Raw genomic sequence first — 21,385 nt, 5'->3', positions numbered from 1 at the left:
AATGACAACCAAAACATCAGTAGGAATGCACCCAAAAGATGAAAATGCCCAGAAAGTTTTCTGTGATTGGCTATAAGGGACCATTTCTTATAATATGCTGTTTGACATCTGGCATGATCCCTAATTCAGAAACAGCCTGCTGCTGTTTTGTAATCCAAGTGGTTTGTCTCTTCATTCACAGGATCACAAAATGGCTTTTCAAAATGGCAAGACATGAAATGACTACACATTTATATTCGAGTCCTTAATATACCAAAGATTTTTAAACTTCCTGACTTTACAAGATATCAAATGCAATCTTACCTGAATTAAGCGGCCTGGGTTTCCCCTCATGTGATGAAAATATTTTATAATAAATGGGGAATATTCTCATCCGGAGGAAGAAAAGATAGTGAAAATAAATCCTTTGCCAAAGCAAGTTGTGTCCTGTTCGCAGATTGTGAGGGACATTATTATAAAGGCAGTGACGGACTGATGGGGAGAGGAGCATTATACTAAGATGATCTATGCTAAACAAAAGGGATCAAGTTGATCATGGATCAAAGTTTCTGTATTATACATCAAGCCATTATGATGTAAAAAAATTGTCACCCTACCTTTCCTTTGCTCCATCTCCTGGTGAACTTCTTCCTTCACTACAAGTGGGAACTTTCTGTAACCTTGCAGAAGATGCCTCCAACAGCTGGGCAACTTTATCTTTGTTCTCCTTCTGCAAATTACAGGCGTTAGGAAAATGTACTGACAAAAAAAAGAAATGCATCACTATTTTAAAATCTAAGCTTTTTATTAATACTTCATACCTCAACATAATTTTAAAATTTATTAGAATAAAATATTTTCAAAATATGTAATAGATTAAAGTATTTTCATGCACAGATCTCCCTAAAAGTCATTTTCATAATACTTGGAGATAAAAAGGATAATGTCGGTAATAACGTTTTTATATAACACAAAACTTTCCATAAAGGTATGTTACTGTTTTTTTTTTAAATGGCAGAGCATTAATTCATGGGGGTGGGGTAGAAAGAAAGATGATTTGGAACTTATCAAACACAAAATAAAACACCCTAAATATTAATATTGAGGGTCTTCATGACTGCAATACCTCATGCAGCTGGTACGAAAAGAGTCAATTTCTATTATATATTCTAACACTGCCATCATATTGCACAAATAAACTGCAAGGAGCCATGACTGCAACTCACTTGTACTGTATATACCCAGCCATAATGCACACCAATCTTTGAGTAACTTGTAGAACAAATGTCATTGTGTGGACAACATTTTGTTATTCTTTGTCAGTTTGACCTTTCAACTTCAATATCAATCAGGATCTTTCTTATACCAACAGCAAGTCATTCATAATAACCAAAAATGGTTGTTATTGTTGTAGAGTTTAATGCCATTTTTCAGCACAAGATAGGCTATATATGGTGGCCAGTATCAATGGTGGAGGAAGAACCTGGGAAAACCCCAAAAAGAACCACTGACCCATGAGAAGCTACTGGCAAGCTTTCTCACATACCCACATTGGCCAAACCTGAGACTTGAACCTACACAGGCCGAACCAAAAATGGAGATCTCCAATTACTGTGTGGAAACCATTTTCCTTTTCTCTGTCAGTATGTCCTTGACGTTTGATCTTTCAAGTCCAAAATTTATAAAGTTCTTCTTTACCGCAAGATCAAATCAGTCACAAAGTCTGGTAAATGTAGACAGTGATGATCCAAAGTCATTGTGGGGAAACAATTTTTCTTATTTCAGTCACGCACTGACTTCTGACACTTCAATCAAATTGGATTATTCCTTAGCCCAAGAGCAAGTCATTCTCAAGGTTCATTAACAAAAGATGTTGGACAACTAAACTTATAGTGAGGAAAACAAATTATTAACAGACATTTAGATGAACAGACAACATCAGTAACATAATATGCTCCAGATTATGGTGGTCATTTTGTACGGTCATTTTGTATCCTTTCTACTATATTTCACAACTGTCAAAAATACTGATAAAATGTCTAAGTATCATGAGCAAGTTAATGTAAGATCCCAATATGAGAAAAAGGGAGGTAATTTTAGTGAAATGGGGGCCTTTTGAGCAAGAAGCTCAAAGTCCACAACCTCTGACAGTCTATAACTTTTGTTACAATTAAAGCTTAAATAACATAATCTTTCTGATTTTCTAAAGATGGGTCCCTGTATCCAACTGCCTAATGTCAGTGTCATCAGTGCACCCAAAATTTCATATACGATTTGAGGTTTTGATCTTATGCTGGAGTTTACTGTTCATTTTTGAGAATACAGGGCCAGATCTGTCTTTAAATTACACGATATCAGAATTTAAGGTTGCTACTGGCAGCCAGGCATGTGTTATGAGAAAACGCAATCATTATTGACATCTCATTATATTTTACAAGATAAATGCCCATAAACTGTTCTTTCTTTATTCTGTTCATATTTCAAATCTTTTTTTACACTGCATAAAACTTAATACCTAATCCATCTGCATCTACCCTTAAAAGACTATATTTGTAGGTAGCAGATCATGCTAATTAATATAATAATTATAATTTCTCACACTATTTTTAAGTTCCTACATGACCCAAACTAGAAAGTATGATTCAACAATGCCTGCCTTTGCATGCTGTTCACTAATCAGTCTATTTCAATTTACAAGTTATATCCAGCAAACAAAAATTATTTAAGTTATTTTATTGAGCGTGCATTCCTAACCACTGTACAGGATATTGTTAATGAGTAGGAATTAAATTAGGCCAAGCAACCAAAGGAATTATATCAGGTCAAACAAATATGGTTCACTTTCAGTAAATGATGGGGAAAAATAATTAGAAAAATAATTTTATTCCAACAGACCAACCCAATTGGCCTTAGCACAAAAATACATATTGCTGTTTTTGAAGAAGACTTTGTCTCCTACCTGTCCAATTTCGGTTACTGTCTGTGCAGGCAATGCTGTATTACTGCTTTCCCCATTTTCTCGAATACTAGAATCACTACTGACTGAAGATTGCATAGTGTGGTCTGACTGCATAAACTTGAAACTCAGGACATTGTACCATCGTATGGACACTTCCTTAGGATCAAAATCTGCCAAGCTTACCTGAGCACAACCCTGGTAAGTAAAGAAACATACCTTAAACACATCATACAAATAGGCATTTGCAGGGCTCTTGTTCATAAACAGAGAAATATTTTAAGAATGTTTAACAAAATGCTAACCTTATAGTACAATTGCTTTCAAGCAAGACTGCGAAAACAAAAGGCTACCCATCATCAAGCAAATCTGATTTCAGTCAGATCATCTGCATTTTTTTTTCTTATTTTAGTTATATTCATATACAGTCTACTCTCATTTATCCAAGATAATGGTCACTTTAGATAGCATTTGACAAAATAAATATTAGCTAAATTTCACTGAATTTTACCTGCATAAACCTATGTACAGTTAGGTTTCTATTCCTCAATAATGCATCATGAACAAAACAATTATGGTAGCAATCCTTCAAATTGAATTCAATACAAGACTTAAAAATGCTGATCAAGTGGAACTATACAGCAGGTCACACGCCATGGTTTAACGCCATGAAAACTACAAAAACAAATGTAGGACAAACAACTATAAATACGTTTATAAAAATTTGCATCATAATGAGAGCCTCAGTGTGGGAGCATGATACTGTCAGATATTAATGTAATTTTAAAAAAGGAACAATCTGTTCTGTTATAATTTGTTGTATAAAAGTGAGTGTGTTACATAAGGTTTTGGTCAAGTCCAGTGGATGTACATGTATATTACAAAGCCCAATATGAGAGAACAAAGTAAGCAATTTATTTTACTATTCATGTTTATATTTATAAGAGGAACTAATAAAAAATATACAATAAAAATTACCATGGAATACACTATACAGCAGTCTATATGAATAATACCATGCAATACACTATACAGCAGTCTATATGAATAATACCATGGAATACACTATACAGCAGTCTATATGAATAATACCATGGAATACACAATACTTCAGTTGCAATATAATCTGAAAACAAATCACTATGGCAGAGAATTAACGGCAGAAGATGACAAAAGTGAAGCTTGTGTTAAGGATAACAAAAGAGTACTTATTAAATAAGCTTAAGACTAAGTTTGATTTGTTACAATTCATAAATCTGTCCAACAGAATTGCTTATGCTTTATCTACAGTAACATCAGGGCAAACTATGAAATTAACTACTTTTAAAGCATCTCTCCGCCTGTTACTTGGCCTCAGATTTACAGCTAAAAGGACTTTGTTTTCTTATTTTGATAGTGTATATTGATGAAAAAACAAACAACATAATATCTGTATGTGTGGTAGTTCAGTTGGAATTACCACAGATCAGATAAATACCATGTTCTTGGATTGACTGAATTAGTCATGTATTATACTAGTCATGTATTACATATTACACTAGTCATGTAATACATATTACACTAGTCATGCATTACATATTACATTAGTCATGTATTACATATTACACTAGTCATGTATCACGTATTACACTAGTCATGTATCACATATTACACTATTCATGTATTACATATTACACTAGTCATGAATCACACTTGTCATAATCTATTCAATGAGTCATTAAAATTGTTTGCACAAGCTGTAAGCTAGACTTGTCCCATGCAAGACTTCAAATTAACTGTTCTCAGAACTAGCAAAATTGATTGTTGTAGTCTTTCCACTAACAACATTTCAGAATTGTAACAAGCCAAATGCTAACTAACAAGCATCCATTTTGAGCCGTGCCTATGGAAAGATGGTTGAACAATGCAGAAACTGTCAGTATCTCAACCAATAATAAATTATGCTGTGAAATAATTATAGATGTATGCAATTTAATAGTGTTTTAAGTCGTATCAGGACAACAGAGTCTATGTGGTTCAAACTAAATTTTATAAAATATAATTTTAAAAAACAGACTTGCACAAAAACTTTTCAAAGATAAACCCTTCCAAATAAATGTAAACACAAAGTACAACTAGATAAAATACAAAACTTAGATGTTAAAATTCGGTAAAATAAATACAAAATAAGGACACACAAAATCTTTATAATACAGAGGAGCATCGTTAATCCACAGACCTTAATTCACAGTGAATATGTCCGGATTAACAAGTTTTCCGGATAATTGAATCATGCACGTTTTTATTTTACGATGTCATCATACTGCATACATGTACATATACATGCTAGCTGTAAATGTACTGTATATTCAATAATGGTTGAAATAAATTAATGAATACATCTACTCACTTGTGTTTATTTCACATTATTATAACATGTGCTTGTACATACATGTACAGTAAATATAACATACACATGAAGTAAACATAAGTTTAAATAATTAACACATCGAACACATCACACCATGTACATGTACATGTATGTACTGTACATACATCTATTATGTCAATTTCCTGAAGAAATCTGTAACCTTTGTTTGCCTGGATTCTTTGGCGGATCAATCTGCAATGATTATTGATAGTGTCCATATATTCTCCATATATTCTCAACGGCTTCACGTTTTATGTTTTATGTCATCACTGGTGAATATTGCTGATGTCTGCTTAAAATAAGAAATGAGTGTTGCTATGCTGTCCTTGGCTTGGTTGATGGTAATCTCTTTTCCCTTGGGGTTGGTAGTGGCATCATCGTCTTCTTCATTAGCATTGTCTGGAACCTCATCTCTAGATATCAGGTTCAAGATGTCGTCATTATTGAGTTGTTGTCGTCTATCTTCCATGTCATCTATCCATATGTATTCCATGGCAGATATCTCAGCCAGGGTGGGAAGGCTTCTTATTAGATCTCTGAGCTGAATTAATGGCATGTCATCTCCATCATCAATATCTTTAACAGTAGTGGTTGGTGTCAGTATGATCTGTACCTGTCTAAAGCAGTTTGAGATTGTAATTTGTGTCACTGAACCCCACGCTGTCATTACCATGTGTAGTGCATGCCTGATGTCCTGAGTTTGAACTTTGCCTTGCTCAGCAGTCGTTGTTGTTGTTGTTGTTGTTGTTGTGGGGTTTAACGCCATTTTTCAGCACGATAGGCTATACATGGCGGCCAGTATTAATGGTGGAGGAAGAACCCGGAAAACCCCGGAAAGAACCACCGACCCACGAGAAGCTACTGGCAGGCTTTCTCACATGCCCACATTGGCTGAATCTTAGACTCGAACCGCCGCAGACAGAGGTGAGATGGCAGTGATCCGTAACGAAGAGCGCTTTAGACCACTCGGCCACTCGGGGCCCCTGCTCAGCAGTCAATGTAATATCTAACCAGCTGTTTCCTGTAGTGGGCCTTGAATGCACATATTATACCAGCAGCCACTGGCTGAATGTGTGCTGCTGTATTTGGCGGAAAGAAGTGTAGTTTTACGTTGCATAATCAAATGTCCCCTTGTATGTGGCTTGCAGTGTTGTCAAAAGTAAGATGACAGTTGGATTTGGCTTCCCTCATCTGTCTATTGAAGTCATTCAACCAGTCAATGAAAGTTCTGCCGTCATCCAATCTTTGTGGTGTCTGTATCTCACGTATGTGTCTGGGTTGTAAGTTTTGCCAACACACCTAGGTCTATTGACTTTAGTGATGACAAATGATTTCAATTTGACGGTCCCTACTGCATTCGCAGAAAGTGCCACAGTGATCCTATCCTTTTACTTTTTGGTGCCTTTAATGTTGTTGTAGTCTTGCAGTAGTCACTCTAATTTTTCTCTGCCGGCCAGCACTTTGTTCATGCCAGCACTATCTGCTTCTCCATCATACAATTTATGTTTCATGACCCCGCCCCCATTCTTTAACACTGTAGCCAAACAGATGGTTCCCACCCTATTCTAAATATAAATTTCCAGGTCTTTTCCAGGTTTTTTCCAGGACGAAATTCATATTTTACAAGGTTAACATATGACCATTACTGAATGGAACTAAAGAACATTTTGGATTAAAATACATCCATTTTCCAAATCTGAAGATGTTTCTCTTTCAAGAGTCTCCAAAACATATATGTCAGAAAAGATGATCATGTACAAAATCACAAAATGAGTCACACGAAACAAATCTGACTACATTCCTATAAATTGGCATTTAAAGCCATTTCAATGTACAGAGTACAAATCCTAACTTTGCTTTGCTTACCTGCATTATGTTGCTATGTGGAAACAACATGAGCATGAATTATATAGTTGCCTTTCAAACCTTTAATTCCAAAGAATTCTATAGCAATACATGTGCATGTTGTACAAAGTAAACATTTCCTATCACAGTATATAAAAAACAATTAAATACAAAGTATTAGAATCTTATCTTGTAACAAAAAATGTTTAACCCTGAATTTATGTGTGCCAATAAAATCTCAAACAAGATTTTTCAAGCAACATAAAGACGATTTGGTTTAAAAACATTCCATCATTTAAAGGCATTTACAAAAGGGTTGATTGAAATTATGACAACAGACCTTCAAAATTATATATTGGTGTATAAAAAAGGACTGATTTTTCTGTAAAATCAACTAGTCTTGTTGTAGTTCAATAAACCAGTCCCAAAATCTGTATTGTTACATGGGCTCTTATCGTTTCTTAATATGTAATAAAAGGGACAACAATATCCCATTTCTCCTGTGTTCTATTTCCTCCGAATATTCCAACCTCAATTTTCACATTTGGACATTTAGAATGGAGTGTGGGTTCAGAGCAATTATATATAAAAAATCTGGAATCTGCCACCACCATAAGATAGCTTACCAGAGGGCCTAGCAAATTTAAACTATGTTATATCGACTTATACCTGCATGAAACTGATAGCAAAACTATTTATTTTCTCAAAAATGGCAAGTATTATAATTGTTATGTCTTTAATCCACTCACAGACTAGATGAAACTCGGCATAGATGAAACCTTACCCAGTACTTGCCATTTGCCAACGACATTGGAACTCCAATAGTCACGTGATATCAACAACCAACTCCTTTTTGATGTTGTTGTACAAAATATCCAATTATATTAAATGAAAGTCTGATACATTTTGTAAAAACCAGAAAGAACATATAATTCTCAACATATTTATTTCGAGAACAACTACAAAAAACCTGGCCAGTCTGATTCATCAAGCAGAGTAGTCTGGTTTCCTGCTTCGTACATGTCACACATGTCAACATGGTAGTCACATGATACAACAAATCTCCGGAAGTTGGTCTCGGAATAAATATAGAAAAGTTTGTCCTCTTTCATTTTTGTATTTTTATTACAACGAGTATACAACTGTAATTTAATTTTTTTTTACAATAATAGTATTTGAAAATGACGGTTGTGAGATTCTATGTGCTCGTGCGACTAGCAATCGAAATCACTAATACCAGCTCAAATTTCATCAATGCATTAGTTTTATTGTCTTTCAGCAGATTAAAGACGATTTTAATACTCGCAATTTCTGAGAAAATAAATAATTTTCATATCGATTTCATGCAGGTATAACTAAATTTAACAATGCTAAAGTTTGCTAGCCCACCTGCAAAGTGGCTATGCTTTAACGTCACCATGTTGGCCTCTTGTGATTCTAGACTGGTTTTTTTGTACTTTCCATATAAAAAAAAGATACAGATATAAAACTGTCTATGAAACAAAAAAACTACCAGATGAATCTAATCCACTGAGCATTTGGATTGTCACAAAAAATATATTTACAGCAAGCACACAAATGATCCATACTGCAACCTCCTAATATTCTGGTTAGAATGCGATAAATTTAACTCACGATCAGTTATGACTCAATTGCTTAATTGTTTCGGGCGTCAAGTTGTGGTGGAATATTCTTGGGGATTTCCTGACTTTCGTCAATATTAGTAAAATTCAAGGACTTTTTATGGTCGGAAAATTTTTTATTATTTCTCCCGAATTTATCCCAATTTCCCCGTAGACTGGGAACCCTGCAACCATGAGAATAGGCAAAGTCAGTTATACCAATTTGGTCTCCTAGTATCTTTGCCTTGGCAATGAGCATTTCATCGTTGAGAGCGACATGGTGGGCTGACATGTCTAAGAACCACATGAATATGGCATCACTGGCTTGATGTTTGGTGTGGCGAACGAGGGCTAGGTCTGCTGAGTCAGCAGGTATGGACAATCATTTGTCTTTGTTTTTTATGATGTCCACAACTGCTGACTTGTCAATGTCTAAGGATGAGTAAGCTATAATATGCTGGTGTATATCTTGAATGGAAGCTTTTGGGTGATCTTTGTGCTGGCAAGTCTTTTTTTTTTGCTGTCCGGTTACTCATCTACGCTTGCTTGATGGTGTCACCATAATATATGTAAAAAGTACAACGAATACAAACTGATATCTTACAGTTAAATGCACTAAGGTAAACTAATAAAATGCAGTCATTTTTATAAGTCGTATTTTACAGCTGCTATAGCTGCAAATGAGCTGATAATTGATGTTCCCATTTTATTCTGAAATGAAGCCCTGTACTGTCTACAGCTTAAATCAATCAACTGTATTTGTACAGCCATCAATAAACTGTGATTGTTACATACAATTGCAAACAACAAAGAGGCTTAATGACACAATTTATTTACCATATGTTATGTCAAAAAGCATGGACGATTTGATCGCATTGTGTATATTGAATTATTAACACCCCCATCGGCAACTAGCTGAAACAGACATTGTTTATACAATTGCTGGTTACAATATGGTCACCCTACTTCATTTTTCTACACACATAATCATGTGATCAATTGATAACTTTAACATACCAATAAAATTTGACCAATCAGAGATTGATACATTGACACACCTCCAAATCTGCCTAGGTGAATCTGTGTTATCCAACTGACTGTAATTTCATACACGATTTTTTTAATTTTCTTATTTTTGGACAGATTATTTCCAGATTATTGAGACAAGTTGCATAGTAATTTAAGACTTTGATCACCAATTTTGATTTCCGGATCAGGAATGCAGATTTCTTGATTAACGGAGAAAATTAATGTTTAGGAATTCTGTTCCCGTTGAATTATGTCTGGACAGTGAGGTTTCTGGATAAACAGAGCCCAGATTAACGAGGCTCCTCTGTATATGAAATAAACTGCTCATGCTCAACTTGTTCAGCTCAATACATGAAACATATCAGCAATTAGTGGTGCCTTTTTCTAGCTATGATTCTTAATGTCACAAGACAATAACCAACATTTTTCAAATACCAATGCCATTTTTTGTCACAATGTCTCCATTTTAATTGTACCTGAAGCTCTGGACTAACACTACAAACAACTATTACTGAAGCTATGAAGAAAGCCAGGTTAAACAACACCTCTGGTTTATAGCTTTAAATTCTAGACATGCCATGTGGCATTAAACTAAATCAAGTATGAATAGGATTAAATATATGTTCATTAAGTTGAGAAATTTCCCTTTAAAATTACATACAATAAATTTTGCTACATAAAAATAAAGTATGATCTAAATATGATCAATTAAAAGTCATTTGTCTTTGACAAACCTAATGCCATACCCCAAAACTTAAACTGTTTGTGCAATTATGTTACCATGCCTACTCACATAACACTCGTCTTTTTGTCCCAGTAGCAGACACCATATATTCACTTGCAGAGTCTTGTTAACCAGCTTCCGTTCCTGTATGGCTACACGAAACATCTCTGCAAACTTGGGGTTCCTCAAATCTGATGAGGGCTGAGTTTCCCAGAATGAGTTAGGGTGTGGTAATAATGCTGCCTTAATACAACTGCAATGAGTTTTTTTAATGAAAAATTTCAATTTGAGATCACACAAATCCAAAATTGTTGATGACAAGTAATACTGGAAGCTTTTGTCAGAGGCTGACATATCAATATTGGGTCAGATTAAATCTTATAACTTTCAAATTTCACTTGGTCTTTTATTCCCAGTAAAACTTGAAATAATTTCAATTTTGTGGCATTCCTAAAATTTTCCTCAAAGAATATGATTTACTCTTTTATTCCAATTTATTAACACATTAACCCCTGGAGCTTTTTGTCATTTTCGCCTGAAAATCGAGTAGGAAACACATTTTGAAAGCTATTTCTGAATAGACTCGAAAACACCAAATTCCCGGTCATCTTTCAATAACATACTGCCTAGTTGTGTTAGAAACATCATTTTTCGTTGGCTATTTGACTCGTGCATGAGCAGAAGGGTAAAAAAAATTTTTTTAAAAAATTTTTATTATTTTTATTTTGCTAAACAGAGCCATTATTTTTGTATGAAGACCACTCTTTATTCCAAATGCCCATCTTATCCTACTTTATGCAAAGGCTCATCTGTCTGTTTGCAGTTCATACCAGTTTGCCTTAGATCTGAGACCAAAAAGTCTAAAATCCGGACACAAAATCGGATTCCGACCACGGGCAAATTTTGGGTTAAAAAAAGTCAGGTCCAAAAAATGAGGTTTTTCTATCTGTATTTTGTAGTGCAACTAGATATTCCAGCTTTTTTGGTATCATTGTAGAGCTTCATCTGTCTACCTTTCTTTAATACCACCCACTTTAGCATATCATGCATGACCATGATACTACAGAGCTCGGCAGGAGGCTACTACCTCCTGCCCCGTAAAGTCGTCGCAAGGGGTTAATGTGTTAAAATAACAAAAATTTGAGTTTTAAATCCTTATCACTCCTACATTTTCCTTGCCAACTTTTTAGTCTTGAGCCAAGAAAAAAAACAGTATTCGCACATCCTCCATTTGCTTCTACCGATTTTAAAAACAAAAGGATTTAAGGATGTAAAAAATGCACATTGATTTATAATTTCTAACCTGACTGTCACTTAGGGGATCTTAACACCATTGACTTACTGGCATTTCAAAGCAAATGGATGCTCTCAATGTACACAAACAGACAGACTGCTCACTGTCCTCTTCTGGTTTCTACAACAGTCTATTTCATTAAAAGCTGTCATCTTCATTCAATATTTTTATTGTCTAGTTTTCATAGTTCTAAAAACATTGAACAAATCAAAGGAGAAACTCTTGTTTACATTTGTTCAATGGGATGCAACATCAAAATTTATATAATTTGTTTAATTGTATATCAAAGATGGTGAACTACATCATGTCCACTGCTTGAAAACGGAATCACTCATGCAAATAGGGCAACAGTGTTACTAAATAAACTCTGGTCTCGTTTGAAATGCCAACAAGTTGACAGCACTGGTGATCCCCTGGCGACAACTGGGTTAGAACCTATAAATCAATGAATGAATTGACTAAGTTTTGTGCATTTTCTTATATCCTTGATGATGTTTGTTTTTAAAATCAGTGGGGGGGGGGGTACAAACAAACCTGAGGGTGTAAGAATATTACAGTAATAGTTAAAATAGCTTGTTCTGGATAAATTTCAGAATATTTGTATGTTGCCTTCTTATATATCACTACTCACACTTTGGCTCCCTCAGGGAACTGTAATGCTGCGAGATTACGAGCCTGTTCAATGCCAACAAGGAGGGTCCCATCCAAACCCTCAAATCTGGAAAAAAAAGTAAAGAAATACTATGGTTTCCATTGGTCATACAGAAAGCATATATGTGTCTTGATAAAAACTACCCAATCATAAAATTTTAGGAGTATACATCCATTGCCTGGCACACCCAGCCCCATCCAAGCCAAACAAGAGTCACTCTAAAGGACTGATGTTCTACTGTCCAAAAGAACTTCCAGGAATTCAAGATAAGGACATTTCTTCTTTTTAACTGCCAAGTGTTGAAACCATCTGTAATAGTGTTGAGCAACACGACTTTCAATATGACCACAATAGAAGAAAGATTGGTGTAAATATCATTTAGAATAAACCATACATCATTACAGGACTACAGGTGGCAACCAGATCATAATAGGACCATTCCGAAGAAGAAATCAAAAGATTTTCAAGCTGACCATCATGGCAGCCACATTTGAACAAAGACTGGCACCAAGTGCAGCTAGGAAAAACTAGATATCATGAGAAGTCTTTAGGTTAACACCCCATGCAGTGCTCCAGATAGCATTTGGACCTATTGTTATTTCACCCATGAAATTAAAATGGATTGAAATTAAGAATTTTTACTAAACTAATTGGGGTTTGTTTTCCAATTTTAAATGATAATCATTTAAAATTTTAAAAAATATCCGAGTTTTGTTTATGTTCTCTAGCAAAATCATTCTCTCTGCACTCAAATTATCATTGGAGACACTCTGAGGACCTCTTAAGATCAGACTGAATTTTACATAGTATATGGTACAATGCAAACACCTTAGCTTTTATTTTTGTACCACTTACATCAATTACTTCCAAGCATGGTAACAATTGTCTCCACAAATCACATGTGTCTAATGAAACTTATTTTTCCAACCTGTTTTCTGGACAAGTTAACAATGATTCAACAATATTTGGGAAAATACCTCTCTCTATTGACACTGATAATAGACTGTCATTTGGATGATAATGGTTAAGAATTGTTGAATTTTTTCAACAACTGTCAGGCTTTGCAGATTTGCTCCTTTGTTTTCCTAACATTTTCACATCTTTCTGATATCATCTTGATTTCAGGCAAGAAACACTCTACAGATATTACATATTTCTGACAGTGATGGGTGTAAGGTGACATTGTTTGAATCTGCAGCATGTAAAATGGAGAGAATGTTGGCAAACCTCTATGTTCATTTACTGTTGCTTACATTTTTTACAAAGAGTACTTATGGAAACTGCGTGATCTAAGCTCACAGTTAACCAAAATGGCTGCTCCAATGTGCTCAAAAAATCAACCTGATTAAGTTTAAAGTACATTTATCTTTAGCATTTATTAAAATAGGAAAAATGAATTTTACCAGAGTAGGAAGTGCAATAAATGAATTACAAAATACAGAATAGATTAAAAAAAAGTTATTGGATTATTTTTAAACTTTACCTTTGAAGTTCAAAAAGTAAAAATGACCCAGCAGAGCAGGCCAGTTTTGACAGGTACACATCTTTAAGTAAGACCAAGCTGTATACTGTATAATGCTAATTGCACCCATTACTCATATACCAAATAAAGGGAATTAAAAGTTCTTTTAACTCATTCGGCTCCAATCCCATCTGTAGGCGTGATCCGGTTTCTGCATTCATTGGCCGATCCCGCCTGTAGTCGTGAATTGTTTACTGCATTCAATGGCCGATCCCGTCTCCAGGCGTGATGAATGTGTGTTAGATACAACGTCTCTGATTGGTTAGAAATGGTTTATTCCAAGAACTAAACAACTATTAAACCAATCAGAAATGATTTTACTTTCATTTGTGGAAATTTGAATTGTTCTGAAGCAAAAGGCTAAAGTTTGAGAGCGGTTTAACTAAACGTGTTCTGTTCATGAAAAATCGTAAATGATGGCGGACGGAAGAGTGATTTTTGATGAGAGCAGCAATGTGGAGTTTCTCGGGTTTGATCTCGAAAATATTGAGCAAGCTGAGGAAAGATATGTTGAGCAGTTAAATATTTTGTGAGATTTAGATTTGGACGTAGAAGTTTCTGAGATTGAATCGTCCGAAAATGATGATGCGAAAATGATGATGCTGACAGCGATGATGACGGAGTTCTTGCGGATAAACGTTGCGCATAAGTTTGTAAATACTGGATAAATAAGTTGTGAAAAACTTCGACAAATAGGGAAAAAATTACATCAATGTGTCGACAAATTCATTTGAAATAAATGGTGAAAAATTCGTGGATTTTGTTTGGATATAAGAAGAGAAATTAAGGTAAGAGTGAATGCATGTGCACGATGTTTTCAAACAGGTAAAAACTATGGGGCACAAGCAGCTAGAAACGGCTTTGTGCTTCTGAGGCATATCAGCAGAGATACTGAAAACAGTGCTGGGGCCGAATGAGTTAACAATGCCTAAGATATACAAGATCGTTTTTAAATAGCCAGGACAAAAAGTGAGGAAAGCCTGTGAAATTCTTTTTCTTTAAGATTCTAACAATGTTCAAGATACAAAACTCTAAAGTGCCACCTTTACTGTCTTTCTGATAGTATCTAAAGGCTTGATCTTATGCAAGAAACAAAAAACCAAACACTCTATCAATTGCAACAACCGAAGTGAGACTGGTTTACCATACTTTTTTTTTTACATACTAAGCATGTACTGTTTTAGTTTATTTTATCAATAATGTAAGTGGTACCAGATAATAACATCAGACTGGACATTTGAATCAGCTGTTTACTGACAAAAATATACTCACAGTCACAATGATCCTTCGAGTGAGAGAAATTTGCTTGTGTATATGGGGTATGCATAATGGAAGAAAAAAATGGGCATTTACCTGTTTAATTGAGTGAAATACACAGATAAGCTGTTTATCTGGGGGCACTGCTTATCATGACATGAGCATCAATTCTAGTCAAGAAGTGGTAAGTAATTTAAATTGGATACCATAGTGGTGACAGGATGTAAGATTGGCAATATTTTTATCCATGACCAACTGGACACCATAAGAAATCTCTGTTCAGGTCATAGGATGAATGTGCATGTAAAGTTTCATTGCAATCTTCCAATTCATTCATGAGTAGTTACAATTTTGTGCCAATGGACAGATGGATGGACAATTGACTACAGGCCATCACTCAAGTCCTTCTGGTTTATGACCAGTCTGAATAGTACAAACTACAGGAATAAAATTGGTACTTTAGAAATCTAACACACTGGGTACAATTTAAATATTATATTGCAAGATACAGTTTTTAATGCATCTGTCATTCATGAAATCAATTCAAATGAAGATTTTTCTCCTCTTTCACATTTATAATTGGATACAAATCTGAAGGTGTTCCATGTCTAGCCTAATATGCCCAAAGCAATAATGATAGCTGGATATCTCTAATTACAACAAGTGCAAGAGAAGGATAGAAGCATTATAACGTAATCAGTTACTCAGTAAGACAATGAGATGACACCCATGATCCCTCTAAACAACAAATACTTCATTTACATATGCTACAGAATAGCAATAAAATCATCTTTACTTAAAGGACCACTCCGGTGGCCTAGTGGTTAGAGCATCTGCCTTGGAAGTGTGAGGTCGTGGGTTCGAACCCCGACCGAGTCATACCAAAGACTTACAAAAATGACACTAACAGCTGCCTCGTTTGGTGCTCAGCATTAAGAGGTCAGTGTTAGGACTGGTCAGCCTGGTGTCAGGATAATGTGACTGGGTGGGACATCATGCTACGTGTCTGCGGCATGATTCCCCAGTGCTAGACATCACTATAAACTGTAGACATCTTAGTGATATGACTGAAAAACTGTTAAAGCTACGTTAAAAATCCTAATCACATACACACTTTACTTTAAGGAAAATAAATACTCTGCATCAAAACTATTTCTCCCCACAATGGCAAATAAGTAAATAAGGCTATTAACACAGAAATTAATGTGAAACACCAAAATATGCTCTTTTGAGGTCTACCTATTTTTTTACTCAGACAACACAGATGTATCATGTGAACATACTACTCCAACCAAGTCAAGCTCTATTTTTAAACACGGAAACCCCTACATCTAAGCATTACAGCTTTGTCACATTGAACACAATTTTTATTTTTTTTATTTTTCGACATTTTGAATCAAACTGAAAAAAGCAAATGCAAAACAGCATTTATGAAAATTTATAAACAGTGCTCACTGAAATGTTACCCAATATTTTACCTGCAAGCAATAAAGAAATTTGCATTAACAAGTTATAGTGTCAAATATGTTTGCCTATGTGCAAATCCCATCAAATCAAGTTTGAATTAAGAAGGATGTCCATAGAACAGATAAGATCTTATTTATGGAAATTAATGCTAGTTTTCTTTTTGAGAAAGGATCCTGCTTTATATCTACTGCTCTCTTTCTGTTTTCATCAAATCCACACCCTCTTCACTTTGTATGCACAGGAATAATAATGGAAAAATTACATCATACACAAAACTTTATTCTAGTGTACACTGTTTTCTTTTTTTGGTGACAGACAGGCACTCCCTTCTCATTTTATAACATAACATAATTTCATCTTGCATCAAGGTGGGAAAGACATTCCAATGTTGTCAGCATACCTGTCAAACCCTACAGAGGTATAAGCAGAGGGGCAAAAAAGTTTAATATAAGCATAAAAAATTTAATCTATTAATCACACATCATGGTGACATGCTAAACCTATGAACTATATTACATCACTCACTTGTCATTTTCTTTACATTTCTAAAGCACTACTGATTCATCCCTTTTGTGATCCAACATGTTTTGAAGTTTAAGAAGATCTCTCTCCTCATTTTTAATTTAACATTTATGGGTCATGTCAATAAAGCCTGCTTCAGTTAACATCTTTCACCATTATTTACAGTACAGACTTGTCTTCTAGCCAATTTTTTTCATTAATGAATCGGCATACATGTTTTTAATTTAAGAAACCAGTCAGTTTTCTTGCAAATTATAAAACTGCTATAAATACTAGTAGAAAACATACAAGTGCTAGGAAACTACTGAAGGTCTCATTATGATTAAGTGTACTCTTAAAAGCTTTTGTTAGGCTGAAGGTTTTTTTTCAAGAATATTCTCAAATTTACATGTGTGGGACTAAAGGGAAAATAATAAAAAAGACAAACAATTTTTTTTACTGCTTTATTGTTTTTTAATGTACCAAGTAAGCATAATCCAAATATAGGTGAATGCAAGATATTATTCAGTGATTATGTAAAATAATTATGCCACTAGTTTAATGGCTGCAAGGTATGTTGTTGGGCACATCAATGCTGCCATTATGGTAAACCTTTATGAAAGAAGTTCAGGAAGACATTTCAAAAGGAAAGTACTCTTTCTTCAAGAAACAGAAACAGACCCAGCCAATCTAACCTGGGGGATGCTCTAGCATCCTCAAGAAAAACAACATATATGCAACTAAAATGGCAACAATTAACTTGCCGTACAATGCTTGAGCCGTACAATGCTTGACAATTTAAGTGTAAAATATTCATCTACAATAGAAATTTAGACATAAAAATAAATGGAGTATATGTCCCCAAGGTACGAAAACTCCAAACAATCACTCAAATGATGAAAGGCACAAACTGATTCTATACTTGCGAGGCCTTAAAAAAGAGCACGCAGAACTTATTAGTGGAGACTCACTAGATTTGGAACTCTCAATACAAGAGGAATCCATTCTATTCTAACTTCTGCTTAGGCCAGCTGGGGACCTTTTAGCACTTTTGTTGCTCAAACAAATCAAAAGGTGCAGTGAACATCTGCTTTAGTTTAAGATGCATTTAACGATATGAAATGTATTCCTAACGTATTTGCAGAAACAATAATTCCATGGAACATTGTGACTTCCCTGCAAAATGAGTTAAAATTTATGTTACAGAGATGACTTTAACAAACTTGAAAATTTACAAAAATTCTCAACATATGACATTGATTCTACAACTTCAACAATGTCCTACCATCTGCTAATTAATGCATGCAATATAAAAGAACAAAGACACAACAAGGTTGTAATAATGACAAAGTTAAATACAATTACAATCCTGGACTCAAAGCTGAAGTTCAAAGAACTGATCACTGCAACCACAGTAACATTTTGGTTCGAGAATTGAATAGTCAATCTGTAAATATCTTATTGTGACAACATCTCAAGTGAGTTAAGGAAGAAACCTTTCACGATTTTAATTCATTATACACAAGAATCTATCACCCATCACATACATTCCTTCCTCTTATTATCATTACTTTCTGTCTTTCAGCTGTAGCACTCATGACATTAAGCTTCTTTACAATGAATAAGAGAATGTCTTTTTAATGACCGTCAAAAATACAACAAATTCATTGAAAAAAGGTCTTTGTACATCACAAGAATACAGGAAATTCAAACAGAAAACAGTGTTTCCCTTTACGCACATTCATGCGTCAGGGACGCACACTGGAGGAAATTAACACACACGTTTTGTTGCCATGCATAATGCGACGAGGATTTATTTAATATCCAGTGCTTTAGATGAGGGATGGCATTGTGTATACTTCGAGCATAGGCATGGACTAGTTCCCTGCTTTGCATGATCCCTGTGTTGCACTCCGCTATTCATATAGCAGAGTGCAACGCAGGGAGCATATGAAACAGGGAACCAGACTAGTATAGACAATGTTATGATGAAGTAATTTCCCCTAATCTTGCGAGCTCTCATGTGATTTCCATCTAGCTCAGTAAGATGTCATCTAGATGTTTAACCTCAATGCTTGTTGCACTAGAAAGTGATCTCCAGATTAATATAGCATGCACTAAGAATCATTAGCAAAGAAAGTGAAAGAAGCAGAACACAAAATAGTAACTGTGATCTAACTTTAATGAAAAAATAGGGAAAATAATTCCCTTGAATGGAATACGGCACATCCATTAGGACTACCTGTATGACTTTTAATCGCGTGATTGCGAAGACTACAAAAGTGAATAATCCTTTCATGACAGGGTTTAAGAAATTAAAAAATCTGCCCTCAATCGCCACAAGATGTCTGGAGAACACATTATCACCCAAGACATTATTTCACAACAAAGAAATCAGTACACCTGCAGAGACAAATGTATTATCTGGATTACAAAGTCAGGGGGTCATTGCAGATTTTGTTAGTTTTTAACTTTGCTGCAATAAAAGAAAGATCTTAAAGTTCAAGTTTAACTTATTAGAAAGAAGATGAATCATTAGCCTCTTTGATTTTTGGATGAATGTGTTCTAGGACAAAGTACAATGAAACCGATGATAGTATACTTTTTATGACAGGCAGTAAATTAACTGCCATCTGGTTAAAAAGATGGTTTATTTGTATGTTTAGAGAGAAAGATAGTACGTTGTACAAGTTGCAATATCCTATTTCAAGCTGAAAAAGTATGGGCCAGATGAAAATTTGTCAGTACAATTCTGACCCATCCCCATTCTTTATTTGACCCCCAGTTCTGACAGTCTTTTTTTGTTTTTTTTTTAACCCTCAATTTTAATCCCCTGGGGGATACATTCATATGACTGGGTACAATGATACTTAAGTTTGATTTGAATCTGTGACGGGTAACTAACATTAGTTTGATTTGAATCTGTGACTAGGTACTAGGATACTTACATTAGTTTGATTTGAACCTGTGACTAGGTACTAGGATACTTACATTAGTTTGATTTGAACCTGTGACTAGGTACTAGGATACTTACATTAGTTTGATTTGAACCTGTGACTAGGTACTAGGATACTTACATTAGTTTGATTTGAACCTGTGACTGGGTAATATAATACTTACAGTAGTTTGATTTGAATTTGTGACTGGATACTAGGATACTTACTTTAGTCTGGTTTGAACCTGTGACTGGATAGTTTCATTTGAACCTGTGACTGGATAGTTTCATTTTAACCTGTGACTGGATAGTTTCATTTGAACCTGTGACTGGATAGTTTCATTTGAACCTGTGACTGGATAGCTTTAGTTTCATTTGAACCTGTGACTGGACAGTTTCATTTGAACCTGTGATTGTATAGTTTCATTTAAATCTGTGACTGGGTAATAGGATACTTACTTTAGTTTGATCTGAATCTGTGCACTCTCCAAATTCATCTCTAATGCTTCATCCAAAGCATCCCTATAAAGATAAAAGCAATATTTCCAAACAGATAAAAGATCACCTCTTGCAATGCACTCAAATCAATATAGCAAGTGAACAAAACAAGAATCTAGCTAACGCCAGCATGCTGAACCTGACCAGACTGCTATATGGACAAGCACTCAAATGCAGTAATGATTGCCATGTTCAACTCAGGCCAAAGCAGGCCCAACAAACTTGAAACATGTACCAAACTTTTCTGCGAATAAAATAACTGCTGTACTGGATACTTTAGCAAAGAAACGAAACAATTTTAATGAAGACAATGCAACTGACATGCCTTTGCTGAAAGCAAGAAACAAAAATGAGATAGTATCTTTTTCAGCTCTTGCACCATCTTCTTCTCTACTAAGCTTGTATTCATCTAACAGTGTTATACTGACATTGAAACAGGTAATTTTACTAAACTTGTATTCATCTGCCAGTGCTATACTGGCACTGAAATGGGTAATTTCATCAGGCTTGTTTTCTATTCAAGCTTGCAGTTCAGCTATTATATCACTGTGTTCACTTCCAGTTTCAGAAATGCATTTGATTTACTGCCTCAATTCATGATTTCTTTTCATTTTTGTTCCTCTGAAATACATTCACGAAAGTCGGGATCTCCATTTTTTAATAGTATTAACTGGAGGCAACAACTAATTTGTAG

At 34.9% G+C, this 21,385-nt stretch overlaps 1 protein-coding gene across 3 annotated transcripts in view; it reads right to left on the bottom strand.

The window, feature by feature from the left end:
* LOC149798495 (protein WWC2-like) overlaps positions 1-21,385 on the bottom strand; it is a 123,257-nt gene that overhangs the window by 42,817 nt on the left and 59,055 nt on the right. For all 3 annotated transcript variants that reach the window (XM_089963698.1, XM_089963697.1, XM_089963696.1), the window contains exons 11-15: positions 20,653-20,715; positions 12,491-12,577; positions 10,635-10,818; positions 2,939-3,133; positions 597-709 (exon numbers count right to left, since the gene is read on the bottom strand). In XM_089963698.1, coding sequence (XP_089819824.1) covers positions 597-709; positions 2,939-3,133; positions 10,635-10,818; positions 12,491-12,577; positions 20,653-20,715 — 642 coding nt within the window. The remainder of the gene's footprint in view (positions 1-596; positions 710-2,938; positions 3,134-10,634; positions 10,819-12,490; positions 12,578-20,652; positions 20,716-21,385) is intronic.

The sequence above is a fragment of the Sinohyriopsis cumingii genome, chromosome 6 (assembly GCF_028554795.1).
Source record: "Sinohyriopsis cumingii isolate HCF-2022 chromosome 6, ASM2855479v2, whole genome shotgun sequence".
Classification (NCBI taxonomy): Eukaryota; Metazoa; Mollusca; class Bivalvia; order Unionida; family Unionidae; genus Sinohyriopsis; species Sinohyriopsis cumingii.
The sequence above is the reverse complement of the archived record's forward strand: the minus strand, read 5'-3'. Positions and strand labels throughout refer to the sequence as shown.